Source organism: Osmerus mordax, chromosome 17, assembly GCF_038355195.1.
Source record: "Osmerus mordax isolate fOsmMor3 chromosome 17, fOsmMor3.pri, whole genome shotgun sequence".
Classification (NCBI taxonomy): Eukaryota; Metazoa; Chordata; class Actinopteri; order Osmeriformes; family Osmeridae; genus Osmerus; species Osmerus mordax.
In genome coordinates, this window is record NC_090066.1 from 12,218,719 (window position 1) to 12,240,371 (window position 21,653).

A 21,653-nucleotide genomic window follows, 5' to 3' on the forward strand; every position below is an offset into this window, starting at 1 on the left:
TTTAGCTTGCACCTAACATATTTGAGTGTGCTAACATTAGCAATAACGTCAGCTAGTTCGAGGTGTACAGGCTAACCATTAAATTAGCAGCACATTTCCCGTATTTAACAATGATTAAACATGGACTTACCTGAAAGTGATGCACGGGCATCATTTCGCAGTTTCTTTCTCTTTCTTATTTCTGCCCCTGACTCCTGTTGTCTTTTTGAGGCCATTTTCGAAAAGTTGACCCTACTGTCAAAGTTCGTCAGGCCACTGAGATAGGAAAGGGCACCCACGGCGAGCTTGGGAAGTTGAGTGTGTATTTGTTTTGGGGGGGGGCACCATCGTAACTTTTTTTGAGCAATTAAATATATCTCTTGTTCTGCCTGTTTTGTGATATACATGCCTAAAAGGTGCCTAATATTTATATACTGATATAATATCGGCAATTTGTTGGTGCCCCCTCAGGACTTGGTGCCCTACGCACAGCGCGTAGTGCGCGTAATGGGAGCGGCGGTACTGGTAACCATATACAGTAAAGCTACAAAATGATATAGCGTTAGTTAACTTACTTGTCCGAGTTAGTAGCTGGACGAAAGAGAGTTAGTACTGATCCAGAATTTAATTTCAGCAAGGCCAGTTTTGTATTAGCTCAAATTGAAGAAACAGTCGTGGCTGAAGTGTTTGGCGCAGACATACAAAACAAATTTAATTTTTTCTGTAAATGCACCTACACAACTTCTGTTGTAGGCGCATTTCCAGAGAAAATAAAATGAAGACACTGGGTCCTCAGAGGCTCGGATGAATGAACTGTAAAAAGATTTTTGTTTTCCGTTGTACATCCAAACTGAGCAAATGTAATGCTTCGTTTCTTATGGGCGGGCCAGATTCTCTGGGCGGCCAAAGCAGAGAGAGGGGAGGTAACCTCCCTCCTTGTGACGTCACAAAGAGGAGATTTTCAAACAGAGCAATTGAGCCTTCATTTTCTCAAAGGCGGAGAAGAACACCCAGGGCTTGGTTTACATTTAGTCATTTAGCAGACGCTCTTATCCAGAGCGATTGGTTATTGGTTTACACGATTGGTTATTGGTTTACACCTATCGAAAATTCTAGCCACTGGGGGACCAAAGGCAGCCTAGGGGAACTCATATTAATGTTAAATAACCTCCTAAAGTGAAGTTTTCATGTCATGTCACCTTTAAAATGGACTGAGGCAAAGTGGAAAACTGTTCTGTGGTCAGACAAATTGAAATTTACATTTAGCAGACGCTCTTATCCAGAGCGACTTACAGTAAGTACAGGGACATTCCCCCCGAGGCAAGTAGGGTGAAGTGCCTTGCTCAAGGACACAACGTCATTTGGCACAGCCAGGAATCAAACTGGCAACCTTATTACAGGCCCGATTCCCTCACCGCTCAGCCACCTGACTCCTGTGAGATTCCATCCATCCATCTTCCATCCTGGATGGAAAAGACAACAGATTTTTCGGGGAAGGCCTTGCATATTTCAGCAAGACAATGCTAAACCACATACTGCATCTGTTACAACTTCATAGTAGAATACTCAGAGTGCTGAACCTGCCTGCAGTCCAGACCTTTCACCAGTTAAAAACATTTGGTGGAACATGAAACTATGAAAATATGACAAAGAAGACCCAGGACTGTTGAGCAGCAAGAATCCTGTATTAGACACAACAGGGACAACATTCCTCTCCCACAACTCGAGCAACTGGTCTCCTCAGTTCCCAGACATAAACAGACTGTTATTAAAAGAAGAGGGGATGCTACATCAAATTCTAAATTGTCCTTATTTACGATGACCTTAAAATTGTACATTTCATCAGTTTAAACATTGTATGTTTTCTATGTCCTATTATGAAAATCATATGGGTTTATGAGATAAAATCATGTACATTTTATACAGCATCCCAACTTTTTAGGGGTCCAAGCAGTGAAGCATATTTTTTTGGCCAAACATAACTTGAAAAATGCTTGCCAAAAGATGACCACGATTGCTCTTTTGGATGGTGGGTTTTTACTTGCATTTTACACCTGGGTTTAATACATTTGATAAATTCATTATGAAAGTAGATAAATAGTATTTGTAAAATATACCATTATAGATTTTTATTTAAGAGTTCATAGGTTCTAGGGCTGTCCCCGACTAAGATTTTCTTTGGTCGACCAAGACTCCACTAATCGAAATTTGAAACGTTTTTTTTTTCTATAAATGTCACAATGTTTTTCATCAAACCCTTTTGTGTAATGTTTTCCCTCACTGTTTTAAGAGATAATATGAAATACATACATAAGAAGGGAGATTGATAACTAGACAAACATAAATGTACAAACATTTTTCCGATCTGACTCAATGTAGCCGCTGGACATTCCAGATTCAACCGCTATAAAATAAACTAATTACTAATAATAAGTCTTGTGTCACCAGTCCTGTTGTTACCGAATGGCGATATAATACCAAATGCCTGATTGGTTATTATGTAATATCTCTTACAATGTACTACAAATTAGAAATATTGTTTGTTTCACATGCAAATCATCAGAGCGCACTTATCACTGCCTGAACTTGCAGCATGCGAACTTACGTAGAAGCTGAGTGGGGAATGGTGCAACAGAGAAAGATTGTGTTGTCTTGGCCGGAGAAGATAATGTCATTCGATTTGGATATGATTCTTATAATAGGCATATTCATTTTTCAACCCAGCGCGTTATCATGAGCGAAGTAGGGCTAGGTCAACTTACGTTTTTCAGGTGGTAGGCTACATCATATTCGACGTCGAACTATGAAAAATTAACCGTTGTTGGCAGAGTTTGCATTCAACGTTTTTCGAGTCACCCGGTACTTTGTAAATGTGAATGTACTTTAATGAAATGCTGTCATACCGCAGATTTATTTGCCATTTTGACTAATAACACCGACAAAGTAGGCTATGGCAGAGTTTGTAGTTCGGCAGCCAATTGTGTAGTGCCGTGTGCAAAATACCAAAACAAAACAAACGCAGATTAACGAAAGGGAAAACAGTAACACCTTCTTTTAAATTATACATTTTTAGAGTTGCTTTATTTGTCTTAAATATTATAATCTACAATTTCTGTAGAACATTTAGTTAATTCAGCAATGATGACACAAGCGGGAATCAGATCTCACACTCTCACACTGGCAGCTTGACTAAAAAAATCTTAGTCGACCAAGAGCATATCGACCAGAAAATCGACTAGTCGACTGAGTGGGGACAGCCCTAATAATCAATCATAAAGGCCGAATTATACTTCTCCAACTCCGTTACGGACAGACGGACGGAGTCGGACGGATTGATTGAATTTATAGTACTCCGAAGGCTGAAAGTTTCTTCAGAGCGTAATAGGATTTTGGTGGCACGGTTCGACACGTGATCGTTCTACATCAATAAGGTAGCTGCTTTTTGTCAACATGGATGGATATGTTTGGCAAATAGAGGATGGGACCTTGCACGTAACAGAAATTCGGCCCCTGACAGTGTTTTGCATGTGATACACTGCGGCTGCAAAAGTGCGTGTGAGACAGGCAGATGTTCATGTTTTTCTGCAGGACTGTGTTGCACAGAGTTATGTCGTTGTTGTAATTGTGTAAGGGAGTCAGGTGGCTGAGCGGTGAGGGAATCGGGCTAGTAATCCGAAGGTTGCCAGTCCGATTCCCGGTCATGCAAACTGACGTTGTATCCTCGGGCAAGGCACTTCACCCTACTTGCCTCGGGGGGAATGTCCCTGTACTTACTGTAAGTCGCTCTGGATAAGAGCGTCTGCTAAATGACTAAATGTAAATTGTGCCAACACAAAAGAAACTGAGGAACTGGAAGATAACTGTCCTGACACTGACAGTGAGGACTGAGTGTCCTTAATCTGTTATTCCTTATTCTGTTTTGTACAGTTTTATATATCATATTTCATACTTTTCATTTCAATTGTTTTTATGGTTGATCAGTGTTTTCATTTGTGGAAGAATGAATGAATGAATGTTACAACAACGACATAAGTCTGTCTGTCGTCCCCCCCCCCCCCCCCCCAGGTTAATGTAATAGCCTAGTTTAATAACTAATGTAATATTGCACATATTTTCGTACTATTTCCCCTAAAGCAATAAGGATAGGCTACTTAGAGACATTCCACTCATAAAGTATGTTCTAAATGGCATAAATGCTGCCAATTATTAATTGACGTATTAATAATTGACGTTGGTCAGTAGCCTAGCCTATCGATTAAGGTACTCGAAAGCATGTACACTGTCTGCTTCATTTGAGCTTGATAGGTTAAGCATTCTGTAGCAAATAATAACAATAAACCCACTATTTATTAATTAAAACTACTTCTGCATAGTAATGCACCGAAAATACAAACGTAAGCAAAGGCAGCAATCGCTATCGAATCAACAGACATGTGCAATTTAGCTAGCAGGGGAATAATACAAACAACGAAGATCACCAGTTAACTTAATTTAAATTAGCAAGAATATAGACTAATACAATAACAGGCTTAAATTAACTGACAAGTTAGCTATGCGACTTCTCAAAGACGCACAATCTCAACTGCGGTTTTAAGCACGTATCCATGCTATTCTCCGACATGCACTCTAACAATCACATATGTCCAAAAATTTTGTACAACCCTATTTCTGATACCATGGCGGCAGAAATTTAGTCGTGGCGGGCCATAAACATAGAGGAAACACTGTAACGTGCAAGGTCCCATCCTCTATTTGACAACCATATCCATCCATGTTGACAAAAAGCAGCTACCTTATTGATGTAGAAGGATCACGTGTCGAACCGTGCCACCAAAATCCTATTACGCTGTGAAGAAACTAGTTCTGCATAAAACATAGACGCATCGACAATCGACTTGAATTTCAGCGACAATTTTTTTTTTGGTAGTTTAACAGGACTCGTTCTTTTTTATGAGCTAAAGATTGTGTAGATGCCAGACTGTGGAGCGGGTTGAAACGATAACATGGTTCACCTTACGGCCTATATGAGTTAGTGCAAACCGCTATCTTGATATTAGTCTACTCGGTGTATGATGGTATTTTGGTGAAATGGTAGCTAATGTGCTAGAAGTAGTTGGAGACTTCACTGTCTCTGGTGTCCATTTTTACTCCTGTGTTACAGCTCAGGAAACAAGTTTCATTTATATGCATCTGTATGTTTCACTCATTGAACAAATTAATTCTAAGTGTGATGTCCTCACTGCAGTATAGCAACTGTAGCTATACATCTAGCTAACTGATGCAAAATGAGAAGTCGTAGTGAGCGTTTACTTGCTGCTTACTGGTTTCCAATATCATCTTACATGACAGAGTAAAAACTGTAACAAAGGAATAAAGTTTAACTGTTTTAGCATAAATCTCGTAATGGAATACAACTGTAAATTTGTGTAAATAAGACGTAACTATGTGTAGTCTTTCCTTTTTAAACAGTATTTTAACATTAACTTATTAACAACAATGAATTTGTACTTATGACATTGCCTCTAGTGCTAACAATCGTGACGTGCATACATTTGTGTTTACTTTCCACTCAACAGGAAAATGTCCGTTTCTAACCCCAAAACTCCCGAGACAGCTTGTCAAATTAAAAGTCCTTTCAACATTTTGCCTTAATGGCAACACACTCCCCGCCTGTCCTCTGTGAGGTCATTATACAAACAAATTATGAATTAACTAAATTTATACACATCACTCTTTCCTCAGAAGCAAAACAAGTTCTGTCACTGGTCTAAGGTAGTTTTTTGAATGTCCCTGATCTGTGGTCTTCAATTCCACCTTACGGACTTTCCCATCTTCTCCAGGAATAGCTTTCGTGATTACAGCCAAAGGCCAGTTGTTGCGGAGAGCTTGGTTGTCGTTAAGAAGGACAACGTCTCCTTCTTGCAGATTTTGGTGGGACTTAGTCCATTTCTTCCGGCTGTGCAAAGTTGACAAGTACACTTGTCTCCAACGGCTCCAGAACATGTTGGACAAGGCTTGTACTTGTCTCCACTGCTTGGTGAGGAGGTTTCTGTCCGTAAAGTCTCCTGGAGGAGGCGGGACGCCGGCTTTCTGAGTTAATAGCATCGATGCTGTGAGAATGAATGGGTCCTCTGGGTCATTTGAAACCGGAACTAATGGTCTTCCATTCATAATTGCTGCCACTTCTGCCATTAATGTGCACAAGACTTTGTGGGTCAGGTGAGTGCCATGTTCAAGAAGCATTGAATCCAGGATCCTTTGGGCTACTCCGATGAGGCGTTCCCATGAACCACCCATATGCGAAGCATGTGGTGGGTTAAACACCCAGGAACATCCTTGTTGGTGTAAGTACCTCTGCACAGTGGTGTCTGGTTGGTCTGCGCCCATCCTGAGATCTCTGCAGGCCCCAATGAAATTTGTACCACAATCTGACCTTAGTTGTTTGGCTGGTCCTCTTATGGCAAAGAAGCACCTCGAGGCGTTAATGCAGCTTGAAGCGTCCATTGAGGCAATCACCTCGATGTGAAATGCCCTAGAGCTCATACAACAGAACAATATGGCCCACCGCTTGCTCTCAGACTGCGCCCCTCTTGTACGTCTGGTAGTGATGTGCCATGGTCCGAAGACATCCAACCCCACATACGTGAAGGGAGGGCAGGCCTTGAGACGCTCTGGTGGCAGATCTGCCATTTGTTGCTCCTGCATCCGAGTCTGCGACAAGTCACGCATTTGTGAAGAGTTGAGTTTATGAGCCTTTTACCTCCCAGGATCCAGAGTCCTGCAGCTCTCACGGCGCCTTCAGTTAGATGGCGACCCTGATGTTTTACTTGAGCATGGTGGTGTCTGATGAGCAGCAAGGACACATGGTTTTCTTTTGGGAGAATAACAGGGTTCTTTTGCTCAATCTCCACGTCTGCGTTTTTCAGGCGGCCTCCGAGGCAGATGAGGTCATTCCGCAAGATAGGGTTGAGACGACGTAGGCAGCTGTTTAGAGGAGCTGGCTTGTCTCTTTCTAAAGCTTCAAACCCTTTCTCAAATGCTTTCCTCTGCACAGCTCCGATGATGACTTCTCTTGCTTGGTAAAGCTCATCCGGAGAGAGAGGCATTTCACATGCCATCTGTGCGTACGTAGTGCCATTGTTCAGGATTAGTGGTCTGGCGAATACGCTGGACTCGATTGTGGACATATACATAAAACCGTCTGGATTGGTTGTTAATGTATCCAAGGACCACTTTGCTATCCGTGTAGAACTTAATGGAATCTAGCTTCAAGTCTAGTTCATCTTGAATCAGTTCAGCCATTTCCACAGCCAAAACTGCTGCACATAGCTCGAGTCTCGGTATGGTTGGCTCAGATTGAGGAGCGAGTTTAGACTTCCCCATGACAAATCCAATGTCAACACTGTCTTCTTGGATGGTCTTCAAATAGGCTACAGCACCAATGGCCTTGGTAGAAGCATCACAGAACACACAGAGTTCTACTCGTTCGGCCTTGATTAGAGAGATTCCTGTGTACATCCTTGGTATATGTAAATGCTTCAACTATTGAAGGGAGTTTCGCCAAGCCTCCCACTTGCCTAATTTATCTTCAGGTAATGGGGTGTCCCACTCTGATGTCTCAGAATTCAGCTCTCTGAGGAGGGCTCTTCCTTGGATTGTGACCGGAACCAAAAAACCCAAGGGGTCAAAAACACTATTCACCATGGAGAGAACTCCACGGCGGGTGAACGGCTTAATGTCAGTTGATGCAGAGAAGGTGAATGTGTCCCTTGCTATCTCCCACAGGAGGCCTAAGCTGCGTTGAGTTAACGACTCATCTCCACTGAGATCTACATCTTTCCCAGCTGCCACACAGTCCTCATTTGGGAAGGCCGCCAAGACAGCCTGACTGTTCGATGCAAACTTGTGTAGCCTGAGGTTGGAGCCAGCAAGTGAAGCTTGAGTCCTACGCAGCAGGTCAATGGCTTCAGCGTCAGTTGGGACAGAACAAAGACCGTCATCAACGTAAAAGTGGCGCTCGACAAAGGTGACGGTGTCTACTCCGTGTCTTCGCACACCCTCTCTGATGGCTCTTCTAAGCCCGTAGATAGCCACTGCTGGAGATGGGCTATTCCCAAAAGCATGGACCTTCATTCTGTAGTTTATGACTTCATTCATCACATCATTGTCCTTGAACCATAAAAATCTGAGATAGTTCCTGTGCTTTTCCTCTACGAGGAAGCAGTAAAACATCTGCTGTATATCTGCCATGACAGCAACCTTTTCCTTTCGGAACCGCAGGAGTACTCCCAGAAGGGAGTTGTTAAGATCAGGACCAGTCAAGAGCACATCGTTCAAGGAGATTCCGGAGTGTTGGGCACTTGAATCAAACACCACTCTGATTTGGCCAGGTTTTTGTGGGTGAAATACTGCAAAGCTTGGTAAGTAGTACCAGCACTCTTCGGCTTCCGTTAGTCCTGGCGCCACCTCAGCATGGTCATTTTCCAGCAGTTTACCCATGAATGCCACATATTGATGTTCTATCTCTGGCCTCCTCCTCAGGTTGCGGTGAAGTGATTTAAACCGTTTAAGTGCTTGATCACGGTTGTTAGGCAACCGTTGTCTAGGTTGCCTGAACGGTAACGGAGCGACCCAACTGTGTAAATCATTTCTGTAGACTTCTTTGTCCATTATTCTCAAGAAGATCTCATCTTCAACTGAAGGTGCTAGCTTGTTGTCTTGTTCGGTGCGGTCAAATGTGTTTTGACCCAGCCGAGATTCTCTAGCCCTGCTGGGCCCTAAGACACTGTTCTTAGACTCTTTGCCATGATGCTCTTCTCTGACATGCAAAAAGCTTGTGCACGGTTGCAGGAGCGAAGGCCGACGACAATCAAACACTGTTGTTCTGTAAGTGCTGACATTTGGTTTGTGTGCATTCCCTAGGTATACCTCTCCAACCAACACACATCCTAGGTCAAGGCGTTGAGCAAAGGGGGCGTTAAGAGGGCCGTTTATTTGCTCCCTTACCTTGTGCGCTCTAATTATGTCTCTACCAAGCAGCAGGAGGATTTCAGCAGTGGGGTCCAACTCTGGGATGTGTTCTGCTACTTTGACGAGGTGAGGTTGATGAAGAGCGGCGATTGGCGTGGGAATTTCAGCCCGGTTGTCAGGTAAGTCGTTACATTCAATAAGCGGGGGGAGATGGATTGTAATCTTCCCATTGAGTGCTTCGACCATAAAATCTTCAGCCCTTCTGCCAAACGTTTCTACTGTGCCGGAACATGTTCTCAGTAGGTAAGGATATGACTCCCCCTTAATGTTGAACAGGTCAAAAAAACTGGATCTCGCCAATGACCGGTTGCTTTGGTCATCTAAAACGATGTATGCCTTGATGGCTTTATCTGGACAACTCTTGTGATCATGGGCGGCGCTAGGGAGGGGCTAGCAGGTGCTTCAGCACCCCCAAGAAAGACCAAAGCACCCCAATAGCACCCCCAAAAATATTGCTAATTTATTAATAGTATTCAGGCCCGGAGTGGCCATCGGGAGAATCGGGAGAATTAATTCACGGTGGGCCGCTCTGCCCGCTCATAAATTGGCCCAGCAGATCGCCTGCTTTCTCTTAGTTTTTTTCACACACCGAATAAAACCATGTGTTAAGTTACTGTGACTGATAAGTAAGCTAATAGGCTACACTAGGTTTTAATCTAAATAAGCGGAGACAAGCCTAAACAATCATTTATTGTTGTGGAGTTAGCAAGATTAAGCTGATGCTGGGAGTCAGGTGGCTGAGCAGTGAGGGAGTCGGGCTTGTAATCAGAAGGTCGCTGGTTCGATTCCCGGCTGTGTCAAATGACGTTGTGTCCTTGGGCAAAGCACTTCATCCTACTTGCCTCGGGGGAATGTCCCTGTACTTACTGTAAGTCGCTCTGGATAAGAGCGTCTGCTAAATGACTAAATGTAAATGATGCAAAAATAATAAAATGGATGGGGGAAAGATGCCAGGAGGAACTGAAAAAGACAGGTAAAAAAAGAAAGATCTGTCACTTCATAAATCTAGGTTCCTGCAAGGGTGGGAAAAATATGTTTTCTCAAAAGTCCTGAATCTTTCAGGTACAAATTTGGGTTGTAATTTCCAGAAAATGTTACAATTTGAGTCCAACGAAATATTTATATTAGCCTACAGAAAGCTCAAAAAACTATTTTGTACAGAAATTAATGCAAAAAATTGCGCTCGCGCGCAATGCGCAGTGGCTAGAATTTATAGATAGGTGTAAACCAAGCCCTGGGTGTTCTTCTCCGCCTTTGAGAAAATGAAGGCTCAATTGCTCTGTTTGAAAATCTCTACAGAAAGCTCAAAAAACTATTTTGCACAGAAATTAATGCAAAAAATTGCGCTCGCGCGCAATGCACCTCGCTTCAGAACCTTGACTAGGTTCTAGGTTCGGGTTAAGCCCCGATTGTTCAACGTATGGCTCGGCCCCTGATGGGGGATGGGCTGGCTTTGGCCATTACACTGCCGGGCTGAAAATGGGTCCCACTCCGGCCCAGGCGGACCTGATAGTATTTATATATAATATATAGAATTGCGCAGCTCCCCCTGTCAATGATCTAGCACCCCCTAAGCACCTGCATTAAAAATTCTCTGGCGCCGCTCCTGCTTGTGATACACCTTTCCTAAGCATATCTTGGAACATGACCGCCCCACTTGTCCTGCACCACATACTTCAGTGCAATTTGAGCTGACGACATCCGTGCTGTCGTCGTCCTCTTCTCCCTCCCCACCATTCTGTGACGAGGGTGCAGGAGCCGTGTTTTGTGGTGCAGGGCCCGGATGCATAGCTGAGACATGTCTTGTGCTGTCACACTCAGAACATTTCACTGATGCAGTGCAGTCCTTCGCCACATGACTTTTTGAGCCGCAGCACTTAAAGCAGAATCCTCTCTCTTTTAGAAAGTCTTTCCTGTCTTAAAGATCTTTGGCTCTAAACGCTTTGCATTTATCCACTAAACTCCACTAGGATCACTGGAAGTGCTTGACTCTGCTGGGGAGACATTGGTCTTATGAACTGCAATGGGGTTCTTGGTGCTTTTAAAATGGGAACTTTCAGCCTTCAAAGGAGGTTCTCTAGCATTTAAAAAGGCAAAGCTGGGATCATTCCTTTTCTTTGCCTCATAGCACATGAACCTAGTAAAGAACTCAAATGGTGGAAACCGTCCTCCATTTCCTTCTTTATACCTTGAACCAGCAGAGATCCATTTTTCCTGAAGTCCATAAGGCAGCTTGGCTACTATAGGTGCAGTATCCAAGTAGGACAAACCTGGAAGGTAGCCGTCTTCCTTAGCACACTGCACTTCCATCAGCAGATATGCTAGCTCCCTTAGCTTCAGATTTTCTTTCGCCGAAAGCCTAGGAAATTTGTTGAGTCGAGTGAAGAGGGCCTTTTCAACTACCTCTGGCGCTGCGTAACATTCCTGAAGATGTTCCCAGGCTTTCCTGAGTGATATGTCTGGACTTGCTATGTGCACTGAACGTAAGCGTTTCACTTGGTTGCTGGATTCTTTGCCAAGCCATCGAGTCATTAAGTCCAGCTCCTCGGTAGCAGTGAGACACAGGCCTTGGGTAGCATTTTTATATGAAGACTGCCAAGCACGATAATTTTCAGGTTGATCATCAAACTCATACAAGCTTGCACTCACCAGGTCACGTCGAGCTAAATATTGTGCGAGACGTTCAGTTGTGCGCACACTTTGTTCAGTTTTCAGCTGAGGGAAGAAGTGCGGAGCAGAAACATTCAAGTCACTGTGAATCTTTTTTAAATTGACCTGAGCATCCTTTATGTCAAATATGTCTGACAGTTTGACTGCTGGTGGAACATAAGCATAGTCTGGGCCATCTACTGCTAAGTCCACATTACCAGTGTTGTTAGCCTGTGGTGGTCCCTGTGAAGAAACAGGAACCTGCCGGTATGAAGAAAAGGGGTTGTTTGGACTGAAACAGTTAGTGGCAGCTGTAGCAGGCTGAAATGTCTGAGTGCTAGCCTTCGTAGCTGCTCGCTCTGGGGAGCTATTTGGGTCAAAATGAGCTTGGACGCATTTGCTTGTTTGCTCTAGTTTATCTTCTTCTGATGGGCCCGTTTCATCCAACAGAATACATCTCTCCATTGTGTGAGCTGATTCCCAAACGGCTACTTCGGCGTCAGCAGCTGCTGCTTCACGGCACATGGCGAGTGTCTCAAGCTCAGTCTCTCTTCTTACTCTCTCCAACTGTGATTCAGCTTCTTTAGCTGCTTTGTCTATTTTAGCTTTAGCTTCTTGTCCTGCATATGTAGTACTGATGGGCATTCCGGCTCTTTTTCGTGAGCCGGCTCGTATGGCTCAGCTCACCAAAAAGAGCCGGCTCTTTTGGCTCCCGAACGGCTCTTTAAAAAATACATGTTTTAACTATGAATTTGACTATGATGGGTGTGAAAACAATTTGAATTAAATTATGAAATTAAATCATACTCGACCGTAACCACATATCTTTAAAAATGCATTGATTTGTCATGGCTCTGTGTGTGAGTTGGCTCGGCCCTCCCTCATGCAGGATTGACAGGAACAGAATGTGAGGATGATCGTGTGCGCCTTTAAGCCTACAAGTATTTTTTTGTTGTTCTTTGAATTAGTCAATTATTTTAAATACAATTAAAATTCATTATTTCATAATCATTTAGTTTTTATAGGCTGTATTAATCTATTAAAAATAGAGTCGGCTCTTCAGATATGTGAGCCAGCTCCCGACGTTCACCTTCAAGAGCCGGCTCTTAGAGCCGGATCGTTCGCGAACGTCCCATCACTAATATGTAGCGTGTACTTTAGCAGCTGCTGTTTTTGCACGTGCGTGGATTAGCGCACTGTTTGATGATGTAGCTGAACGAGAACTTCTTCCACTCGCTACAGAAGCCTTAGCACTTTTTGTGTCCATCTTGCCACGAAGTTCAACACTAACTTCTCTGTCTTTTTACTGTGATGTCCTCACTGCAGTGTAGCAACTGTAGCTATACATCTAGCTAACTGATGCAAAATGACAAGTCGTAGTGAGCATTTACTTGCTGTTTACTGGTTTCCAATATCATCTTACATGACAGAGTAAAAACTGTAACAAAGGAATAAAGTTTGACTGTTTTAGCATAAATCTCGTAATGGAATACAACTGTAAATATGTGTAAATAAGACGTAACTATGTGTAGTCTTTCCTTTTTAAACAGTATTTTAACATTAACTTATTAACAACAATGAATTTGTACTTACATGACAGTATTTTAACATTAACTTATTAATAACTTATTAACTTATTAACAACAATGAATTTGTACTCTAGTGCTAACAATCGTGACGTGCATACATTTGTGTTTACTTTCCACTCAACAGGAAAATGTCAGTTTTTAACCCCAAAACTCCCGAGACAGCTTGTCAAATTAAAAGTCCTTTCAACATTTTGCCTTAATGGCAACACACTAATTCTATACTATTTTGTTCGGCTCCTTCAGGCGACACGCCCCCCCCCAGTCTCAAGCAGAGAAGACTGCTGATTTTCTCACGAAACAGGGCCGGATGCAGCCTGCTTTGACTATGGGGGTAGTGAACATTTCTGGGGGGTATAATGATTACGGAAAGGGATCGTATTCTTTTTTTATATTACCATTATGTTACAATTTTTGAGTCTGCTTAACGATCCAAGTGTTAATGAAGCGCGGAGCCAGACATTATAAACATTCGGGGCTTAGCCCAAACTTATGACGTATCCTGGGTTTGATGTGATGCTGGATAAGGACCTCCACAGTTAATGCGAGCACAACATTTTTGGGCATTCATTTGAGAGCAAAATAGTTTTGAGAGCTTTATGTTAAATAAACATAGCTGTTTTCCAATTGGTAAAACCTTGTCTACTGAAGGTGATGTCTTTATCATTTCTGGCTCCAAATTGTCGACAGGGGAAGTAGAAACATGCATCTAGCTTGGCTGAGTACTCTAACCAAGTTCGAGAGCGATGCCCTAAGACCTTGGCTGAAAATGCGCATGGGGTACGTTTGTAGAACAGGCTGAATTGGAGTGCTCTCATTCAAACCATGCACGCCTTCACCCACAGCAGCGGTAACGTTGGTAGGCCTATCTAGAGACTGGGAAGTGCTTCCACTAGGACCAGCACGCTCTGCTTGCTCTGCAGTATGAGTTTAAAGAACAATCGATGGCTAACCAAGCTAAAAGACTACTGTACTGTTAACGTCTTACTAACCCGTGTATCTTCTATTAAAAAAGATTAAAACTAGTGCTGTCAGTTTAACGCGTTATTAACGGCGTTAACGCAAACCCATTTTAACGGCGTCCATTTTTTTATCGCGAGATTAACGTTCGTTTTGGCCTAGCAAACTTTGTAGTTTTTTTCACATGCTGTTGGTTGCAACAACTACTGACGTTAGAAAAACTACAACACCACACCGGATCTAGCTAGACCGGAAACAAAACAACAGGCACGCCGCACACACTTGTTTGGGCTTGTGAGCCAGCTAAAGAGTAGTAGGCTAACGTTACGTTTTGAGTGGATGGCGAGCGCGAGACGCCGAAATGGATGCCAATAAGATTCTGAATGGAAAGTTTACTTTTAAAAAGTTGCCATATGGTTCCATTGACAAGACCAAAGTGATCTGTGTGTTTTGTTGTTGTGAACTGCGCTGTGCTTTGTCGTTGTGAACTGAGCTATCATCTAGTGATGGGCATTCCGGCTCTTTTTCGTGAGCTGGCTCGTATGGCTCAACTCACCAAAAAGAGCCGTCTCTTTTGGCTCCCGAACGGCTCTTTAAAAAATACATGTTTTAACTATGAATTTGACTATGATGGGTGATTTGAATTAAATTATGAAATGAAATCATACTCGACCGTAACCACATATCTTTAAAAATGCATTGATTTGTCATGGCTCTCCTCCAAGTTTTGACTACTCTCTGACTGCGTGTGAGTTGGCTCGGCCCTCCCTCATGCAGGATTGACAGGATGTGAGGATGATCGTGTGCGCCTTTAAGCCTACAAGTATTTTTTTGTTGTTCTTTGAATTAGTAAATTATTTTAAATACAATTCAAATTCATTATTTCATAATCATTTAGTTTTTATAGGCTGTATTAATCTATTAAAAATAGAGTCGGCTCTTCAGATATGCGAGCCAGCTCCCGACGTTCACCTTCAAGAGCCGGCTCTTAGAGCCAGATCGTTCGCGAACGACCCATCACTACTATCATCGCAGCACGTCCAGTCTGAAATACCACTTGATGGCCAAGCACACAGCTGATGCGAATTCTCCGCCCCCTCGTCAAAGCCAGGCGATTGCAATGTTGTTTTCAATAAAAAAAAACATTTGCACCAAGCAATCTGATCCACTTTTCCATGTTGATAAGAGCATTAAAATTAGAAAAAATAATGGGACAAAAAGAAATCAAGGGACATTCAGAATAGATACAAATTTGCGATACTATGACATTAATGCGATTAATCGCGAGTAAATATTTTCATAGTTTGACAGCACTAATTAAAACTGAAACAGAAGTATGAAATTCCAGGGTTTAACATTAAACACCAATGCTACACTTTACTATTCGTCAAAAGCCTTCCACAAAAGACCGATATACAAACTTCGAGAACGAGTGGCAAGAGATTCGAGGTTGATTTCACTGTTATCAGTAAACGTGGAGGCGGAGCTCTAACCTATGTTGCCCATTATCAACCAGACAATCACTGGGGAATCTTAAAAAAAAATAAAGCATATTACTGATAGCACTAACAGACTTTTTCATAGCTTCAACATGTAACCTTTTGGGCAGAAGTCAGAAGCAGCTGGGGGGGCGCGGCAGAAATCTGCGGGGGCGTAGCCAACCCTACCCCCCCCCTGATTTCAAAGCCTAATTTAACATACTTACATTTACATTTAGTCATTTAGCAGACACTCTTATCCAGAGCGACTTACAGTAAGTACAGGGACATTCCCCCCGAAGCAAGTAGGGTGAAGTGCCTTGCCCAAGGTCACAACGTCAATTGACACGGCCGGGAATCGAACTGGCATACTTGTCTTTTTTTTCATTCGAATTTGGATGGGTAGTTAATAACACATTCTTCTGTGGTGTGGTGAACTTAAAACTCGTTTTCAATTCCACTTTACAGGATCTTTAATGGCAGTTAGCAAACAAGGTATAGGTGCCTTACCGCCACCTACTGGACTGGAGTGTGATACAGAACAAACCGCACAAGTTGCTCTCCCAAGGTCCCAATGGCAAAAAGGGGTGGGTTGATGCCAACCAAAAGCATGGAAACATAGATGGTCCAAACTGTACACGGCCGTTTTTAACGTCTGTACACAAACGTTAACTTACACGTTTTGGCACATACGGCCTTCCATACAGGAACGTCTGGTTAAGCAACAATACGGGCTAAGCCTGTAGTGATGGGAAGTTCTGATCATTTTACTGATTCGGTACTTTGAATCTCGTTCAGTAAAATGAACGAATCTTTTTTCGAGTCATTCGTTCATTTCAACGGGGGGGGGGGGGGGGGGGGGGGCATTAAAATAATGTATCATGACAGTTTGTATGATTTGGTCATTTATTAACACACTAGCATTTAATTATCACGGCAAACAATTACACTGCACTAAACTGTAAGTGTAAATGTCAAGTGAAAATAACAAAACCAGTCAGTATGATGACTGGAGCGAATATCATTCACGTCTTACTAAAACAGCGGCCACACGAAAGGGAATGAGGAAACTGTTTCCTCTACTAAAAAATACAATGCGGGTCACGTGAAAAAAGGATCCAAAGACTCTTAGAATGACCGAGTCGGGAAATGAACAAATCATTCGTTTCCTCCAGTACAGAGCCTATGCAGGTCACGTGAAAAATGATCCAAAGACTCGTAGAAAGACCGAGTCGGGAAATGAACGAATCGTTCGTTTCCTCTAGCTACCACTACAGAGCCTATGCAGGTCACGTTAAAAATGATCCAAAGACTCGTAGAAAGACCGAGTCGGGAAATGAACGAATCATTCGTTTCCTCTAGCTACCACTACAGAGCCTATGCAGGTCACGTGAAAAATGATCCAAATACTCGTACCCGAAGACCGAGTCGGGAAATGAACGAATCATTTCTGTTTACTTGGACGAGCCTATGCAACAGTCCCGATGCGCAGCCACGAGAAAATGAACGAATCACTCTTTGAGAGGACTCGTTACTCTCGAGTCCTTGTAAGTCCTTGTAAGGATTCGTTCAAAATGAACGAATCGTTCACGAACGACACATCACTATAAGCCTGACAGTTAGCCTGCCCCGGACCAGGCTAGTTTCGAAGCATAAATTGTCATAGTAACTGAGTTCGAACTACGTTGAGCTGGCTTTATGGAACCGAATGAACGAGAAATTAGTCCGACTAACTGACATAAGGCTGGCTTATTCGGTAAACTTGCTTTATGGAACAGGCCACAGTTCAGGCAGCCTATATAAAATCCACTATGTTTGCTACACGTTGAGTTGGCCCCCAGTATTCAGCTGCATTAGGCTATATCAACAGACAATATAGGCTATGGTAATAAACAAGTAGGCCTGCCTAATTGATTTCCATTTTGATTGTTTGGGCTTGATCGATGTTGGAAATCCATGTTGATTTGGCTCAGATATGCGACACACTGGAGGCTATATAACCTCATATTGAGGTTATATATGAATTCAGGACCAATAGTTGGCCCACTGCCCGAGAACAGAAAGTACTGTACAGCTGCCATACTGTACACATAACCAGAACAAAGGTGTGATCTGTTCTACGCCTGCGCTCTTCATGAACATAAATTAGCCTATCATAGTTTGTGTGGCACTTTTTGCGATTCCGAGTCTGGCTGTCAGTGTCAAGGGAGAACTGCATCCTGGAAACATCTAAAACCTGCTATGAAATCGCCCGATCCAAGAAACATTGTCCGTTACGTCCTTTGCTGAACGTCTGGGTAAAACATTTTTAAATTCCAATATGAAAACTGGTGGTTCAATTCTACGTGGTAGGGCTAGCTAGCTATCCTTACGTAGCTAGCCAGCTAGCAATCCAGCTAGCCTAGCTAAGTAAGAGATTATCTGTTTTAGCAAGGCTAGCTAAAGTTCTAGACTATAACTAACTACATATGTAGTTAATCTTGTGTTTATATATAGACATATCTAAATGTGTATATATAACGATTCGATTGGTCACTTTAATGGCTCTTGCTAATGATAGAATAACAATTTTACACTATTTAATGATTCTTGTTGTTGGTTTACTAGTTTAAAAAAGTTGATATGATAAACGATCAAGAAAACAGATTAATTCGAATCCCTTCGTTTTATTTTGTTGTAAACAGTCTTCCGTCTCAAACAATTTCCCTTTTTTAATGTTATGCTTAAACTGTGTCAGAAGACCAATCTTTTACCGAACCGTATGGAGCAAGTTGGCAATCATTATTATTATTATTATTATTAGCATCCCAAGCTTACATTACGTCCTCCTAACAATGCATCTAACCTGAAACTGTCTATTCACCATGTAGTCATACTTCCCTATCCCCAGTTTATGGCATAAGCAAAGCTAACACACAGAAATGTAAGTACCATGGCTGAAAGTCTTGTGTGTGTTTTAATGAACAGGAGAAAGCAGCCTTTTGTTTTGCTCATTATTTCTGCACCCCAGCTGACCTCTAAAACATTCGACCAAATCGTCAGGCTAACTTTTAAATGTCTGTCTGTCTACCCAGTGTAGCTCAGCCATCGCCCTCTTACACAGCCCTGATGAGGGGAGATGAGGTGTCATAGTGTCCAGCATGAACATCCACACACTGGGGGGTGCTATAGCCGACTCTCTGGGCCCTAGCCTGGCCGTGCGTATGAGCGGAGCAGGCGGAGGGTGGAGTGGCGTGTCTCTAAAGCCCGCCGGGCGAATCACCTCACTGTTCCAGACCATGGTTCCCACAGGATACACCAAGCTCCAGGAGGAACGTCTGGCCCTGGCAGACCTGGGGCCCAAGCCCGAGGGCCCCAACCAAAATGGCTATCGAGCAGAACCCCCCCACCTGGAGGTCCGACGCCATCCCGACCGGGCCGCGCGCTGCTCCATCAGCCTGTCGGACTGTGGCGATGGCCGCTACGCTGAGACAGAGCCCATGCTTCCAGAGGGACGACTGTCAGGGGAAGAGGCGGATGAAGAGGAGGAGGAGGAGGAAGAGGAGGAAGGCCAGGGGTCCGCTACCCGGAATATGCCCAAGGAGTCTCCCCTTGCCATGGCTTTGCAGATACTATTACCCTTCCTGCTGGCAGGGTTTGGCACCGTGTCAGCAGGCATGGTGCTAGACATTGTTCAGGTGAGATGTAACTCTGTACATTCATTCCAGCATACCTGTACTTTTTAGAATAAAATAAATATGTTGCGTTATCATTCTGACTAGCAATGGTTCCATTGTAGGCAGGCTAACAACACCTGTCTGTTGATAAAGGGCAATGCTGCAGAGACTTTAGGAAAATAGGCTCATTGATGTGGAGTTCGTGCTCTCTTTTTCTCCCTTTCTCTGTCTCCTTTTCTCTTTTTTTCTCACCCGTTCCCCTCCTTCCTTTCTGTCCATTAGCACTGGGAGGCTTTCAGGTACATCACAGAGATCTTCATCCTGGTTCCAGCCCTGCTTGGCCTGAAAGGCAACTTGGAGATGACCCTTGCTTCCCGACTCTCCACAGCGGTGAGAGGAATGCACACACACACACACACTCAATTCCCTTGACAATCTCTTGACTCTACATTGTTATTAAGGACAGTTGCTGTCCCCTGCGTCAACTAAAACCTAACCTCAAAAGCTAAAACTTGTCATCATCCCTGCTCTTGTCTTGCCAGGTCTTGTTATTCCCCTCCTTAGGCTCACACACTGCATTATTTTATCGCTCAGGTCAAATGACAATGGAAAGCTGAGTAGCCTTGGTAGAGTATAGCCTCAGGGGAATGAGGCTATACTATTTATAAATAAATGTTTATCTTAAATGACGGCCTTTGCCTCGTGCTTGGTACACTATGTTAAGGAGTAAGGAATCCCTTAAATGCTATCTGGAACCAGTTTGTCTGCAGTCATATGTAGTGCCAACCACTTGGTGCGGCAGTGCCTTTCATCGTCAGAACACAGAGCCTGCGGAATAGGAATTGTGAGAGAAATGTGCTGAGGTAATTTTCCGTTCTCCTACACTGTCCGCCACCCCTTGTTCCCTGGACTGAGGGAGGTGGGGCTGGAAAGGAACCAAGCAGGTGGGCACATGGTGGATCTGGCACCTCAGCTCAACCTGAGAGAGCAAAGAGACGAGAGACAGCGCTTGAGAACCCAACGAAAGAACGTCAGAGGGGGTAGAGAGGAAATAATCCTGTGTGGGCAGACGAGAGTTGATTTGGTCCATCGTGTTTTCAGCGTGACTGGTGCGACTCGCCACCTTGCAGAGTCACGAATTATATTGCCAGAAGAAAAGCAAGCTCATGTCATTGTGATGTACTTTGAAAAGGTCTCGTCACCCTCACCATAGGCCCACACACATATACTATAAACTAGGGATGTTCATGATTAATCATGAAACGATTAATTGCAGTTAAGAATTTAACCGGTTAAAAATGTATTAACCGATAACATTTGCTGGCTCCATTGTTAGTATAGGGTTCATGATAAAAGTTATGCGCCCCAGTGTTTCCGCTATATTAATCATTGGGTGTGCTCAAGCCTTCGGCGAGAGCACAACCTTTGTTCTCTCACATATATATTATTATTTTTATTTCTTTTTGCCCCCCTAAAACTCAGTCAATATTTGGCCTACATAGACAACGTAGGTGTCAAAAGTTTCGTCTTGGTAGCGATTGAGTTGCTTCTATTGGAATTTACGTTCCGTTGCATGGTTTAAGCGTAAGTTAAGTTTTTGTGGCGAAAAGTGAAGCTAACGGTGGCTAATTTGCTAGCCACAGTCACTGACGTTACTAACGTCACTGCGTCACTAACGTCACAAAAAACACGCGTGACTACCTTTGCCAGAACATTCGTTTAGCATCTGTTAACTTGGGGGATAGCTAAGCTAACTATAGCTTTACTGCAAGGCAGCTGCAGAAACGCCACAAGAGAAGAGGCCAGGGTGATAACTATTTACTCATTTTACTTTGTGATATGACACACAATTGTGATGTGTAATGTACAATATAAGCTGATATTATTAAGGAAGTACATCCACTTTCGGAAACAGTAGTCTACTATTTCACTGAAGTATTAGCATCATGACATTAGCCTGTGTTGCCCGGGCAACACATACTACAGTGGTCTATGATGTAGCGTTATCTGTTTTCAATCGTTAAAATAAACATTCCTCACATATACATTTTCGTTGTAGGATTTATTATGACATTAGAAAACGATTTGTTGGTGAAATTACCATTACCTGTGGTTTCAAACCAGTGTAGCTCACTGCAACGCTGTAGCTTACGCAAGACACACTACAAAAACATCTAGCTACAGTACACAGCTGTTTAGGAAGTCAAACGGCGACAGAAAATGTTCGGCACTCCCCTTACTTAAATCAAAAGTCTATCTAACTACTAACCTGAACTTCATTGCCACAGCCTAAACGTTGTCAATCTGTTCATGAA

General features: G+C 43.1%; 1 protein-coding gene across 3 annotated transcripts in view; it reads left to right on the forward strand.

Annotated features, from left to right (window-relative positions):
- Positions 1–17,863: 17,863 nt before the first annotated feature.
- Positions 17,864–21,653, forward strand: part of slc41a2b (solute carrier family 41 member 2b) — a 33,402-nt gene continuing 29,612 nt past the window's right edge. Inside the window, exons 1-4 of one of the 3 annotated variants that reach the window (XM_067254109.1) lie at positions 17,869–17,979; positions 18,553–18,605; positions 18,757–19,359; positions 19,621–19,728. In XM_067254109.1, the coding sequence (XP_067110210.1) occupies positions 18,823–19,359; positions 19,621–19,728 (645 nt within the window). In that variant the 5' untranslated portion in view covers positions 17,869–17,979; positions 18,553–18,605; positions 18,757–18,822. Of the gene's footprint in view, positions 17,980–18,552; positions 18,606–18,756; positions 19,360–19,620; positions 19,729–21,653 lie in introns of all 3 variants that reach the window. The other 2 variants (XM_067254110.1, XM_067254108.1) reach the window with 2 other exon arrangements.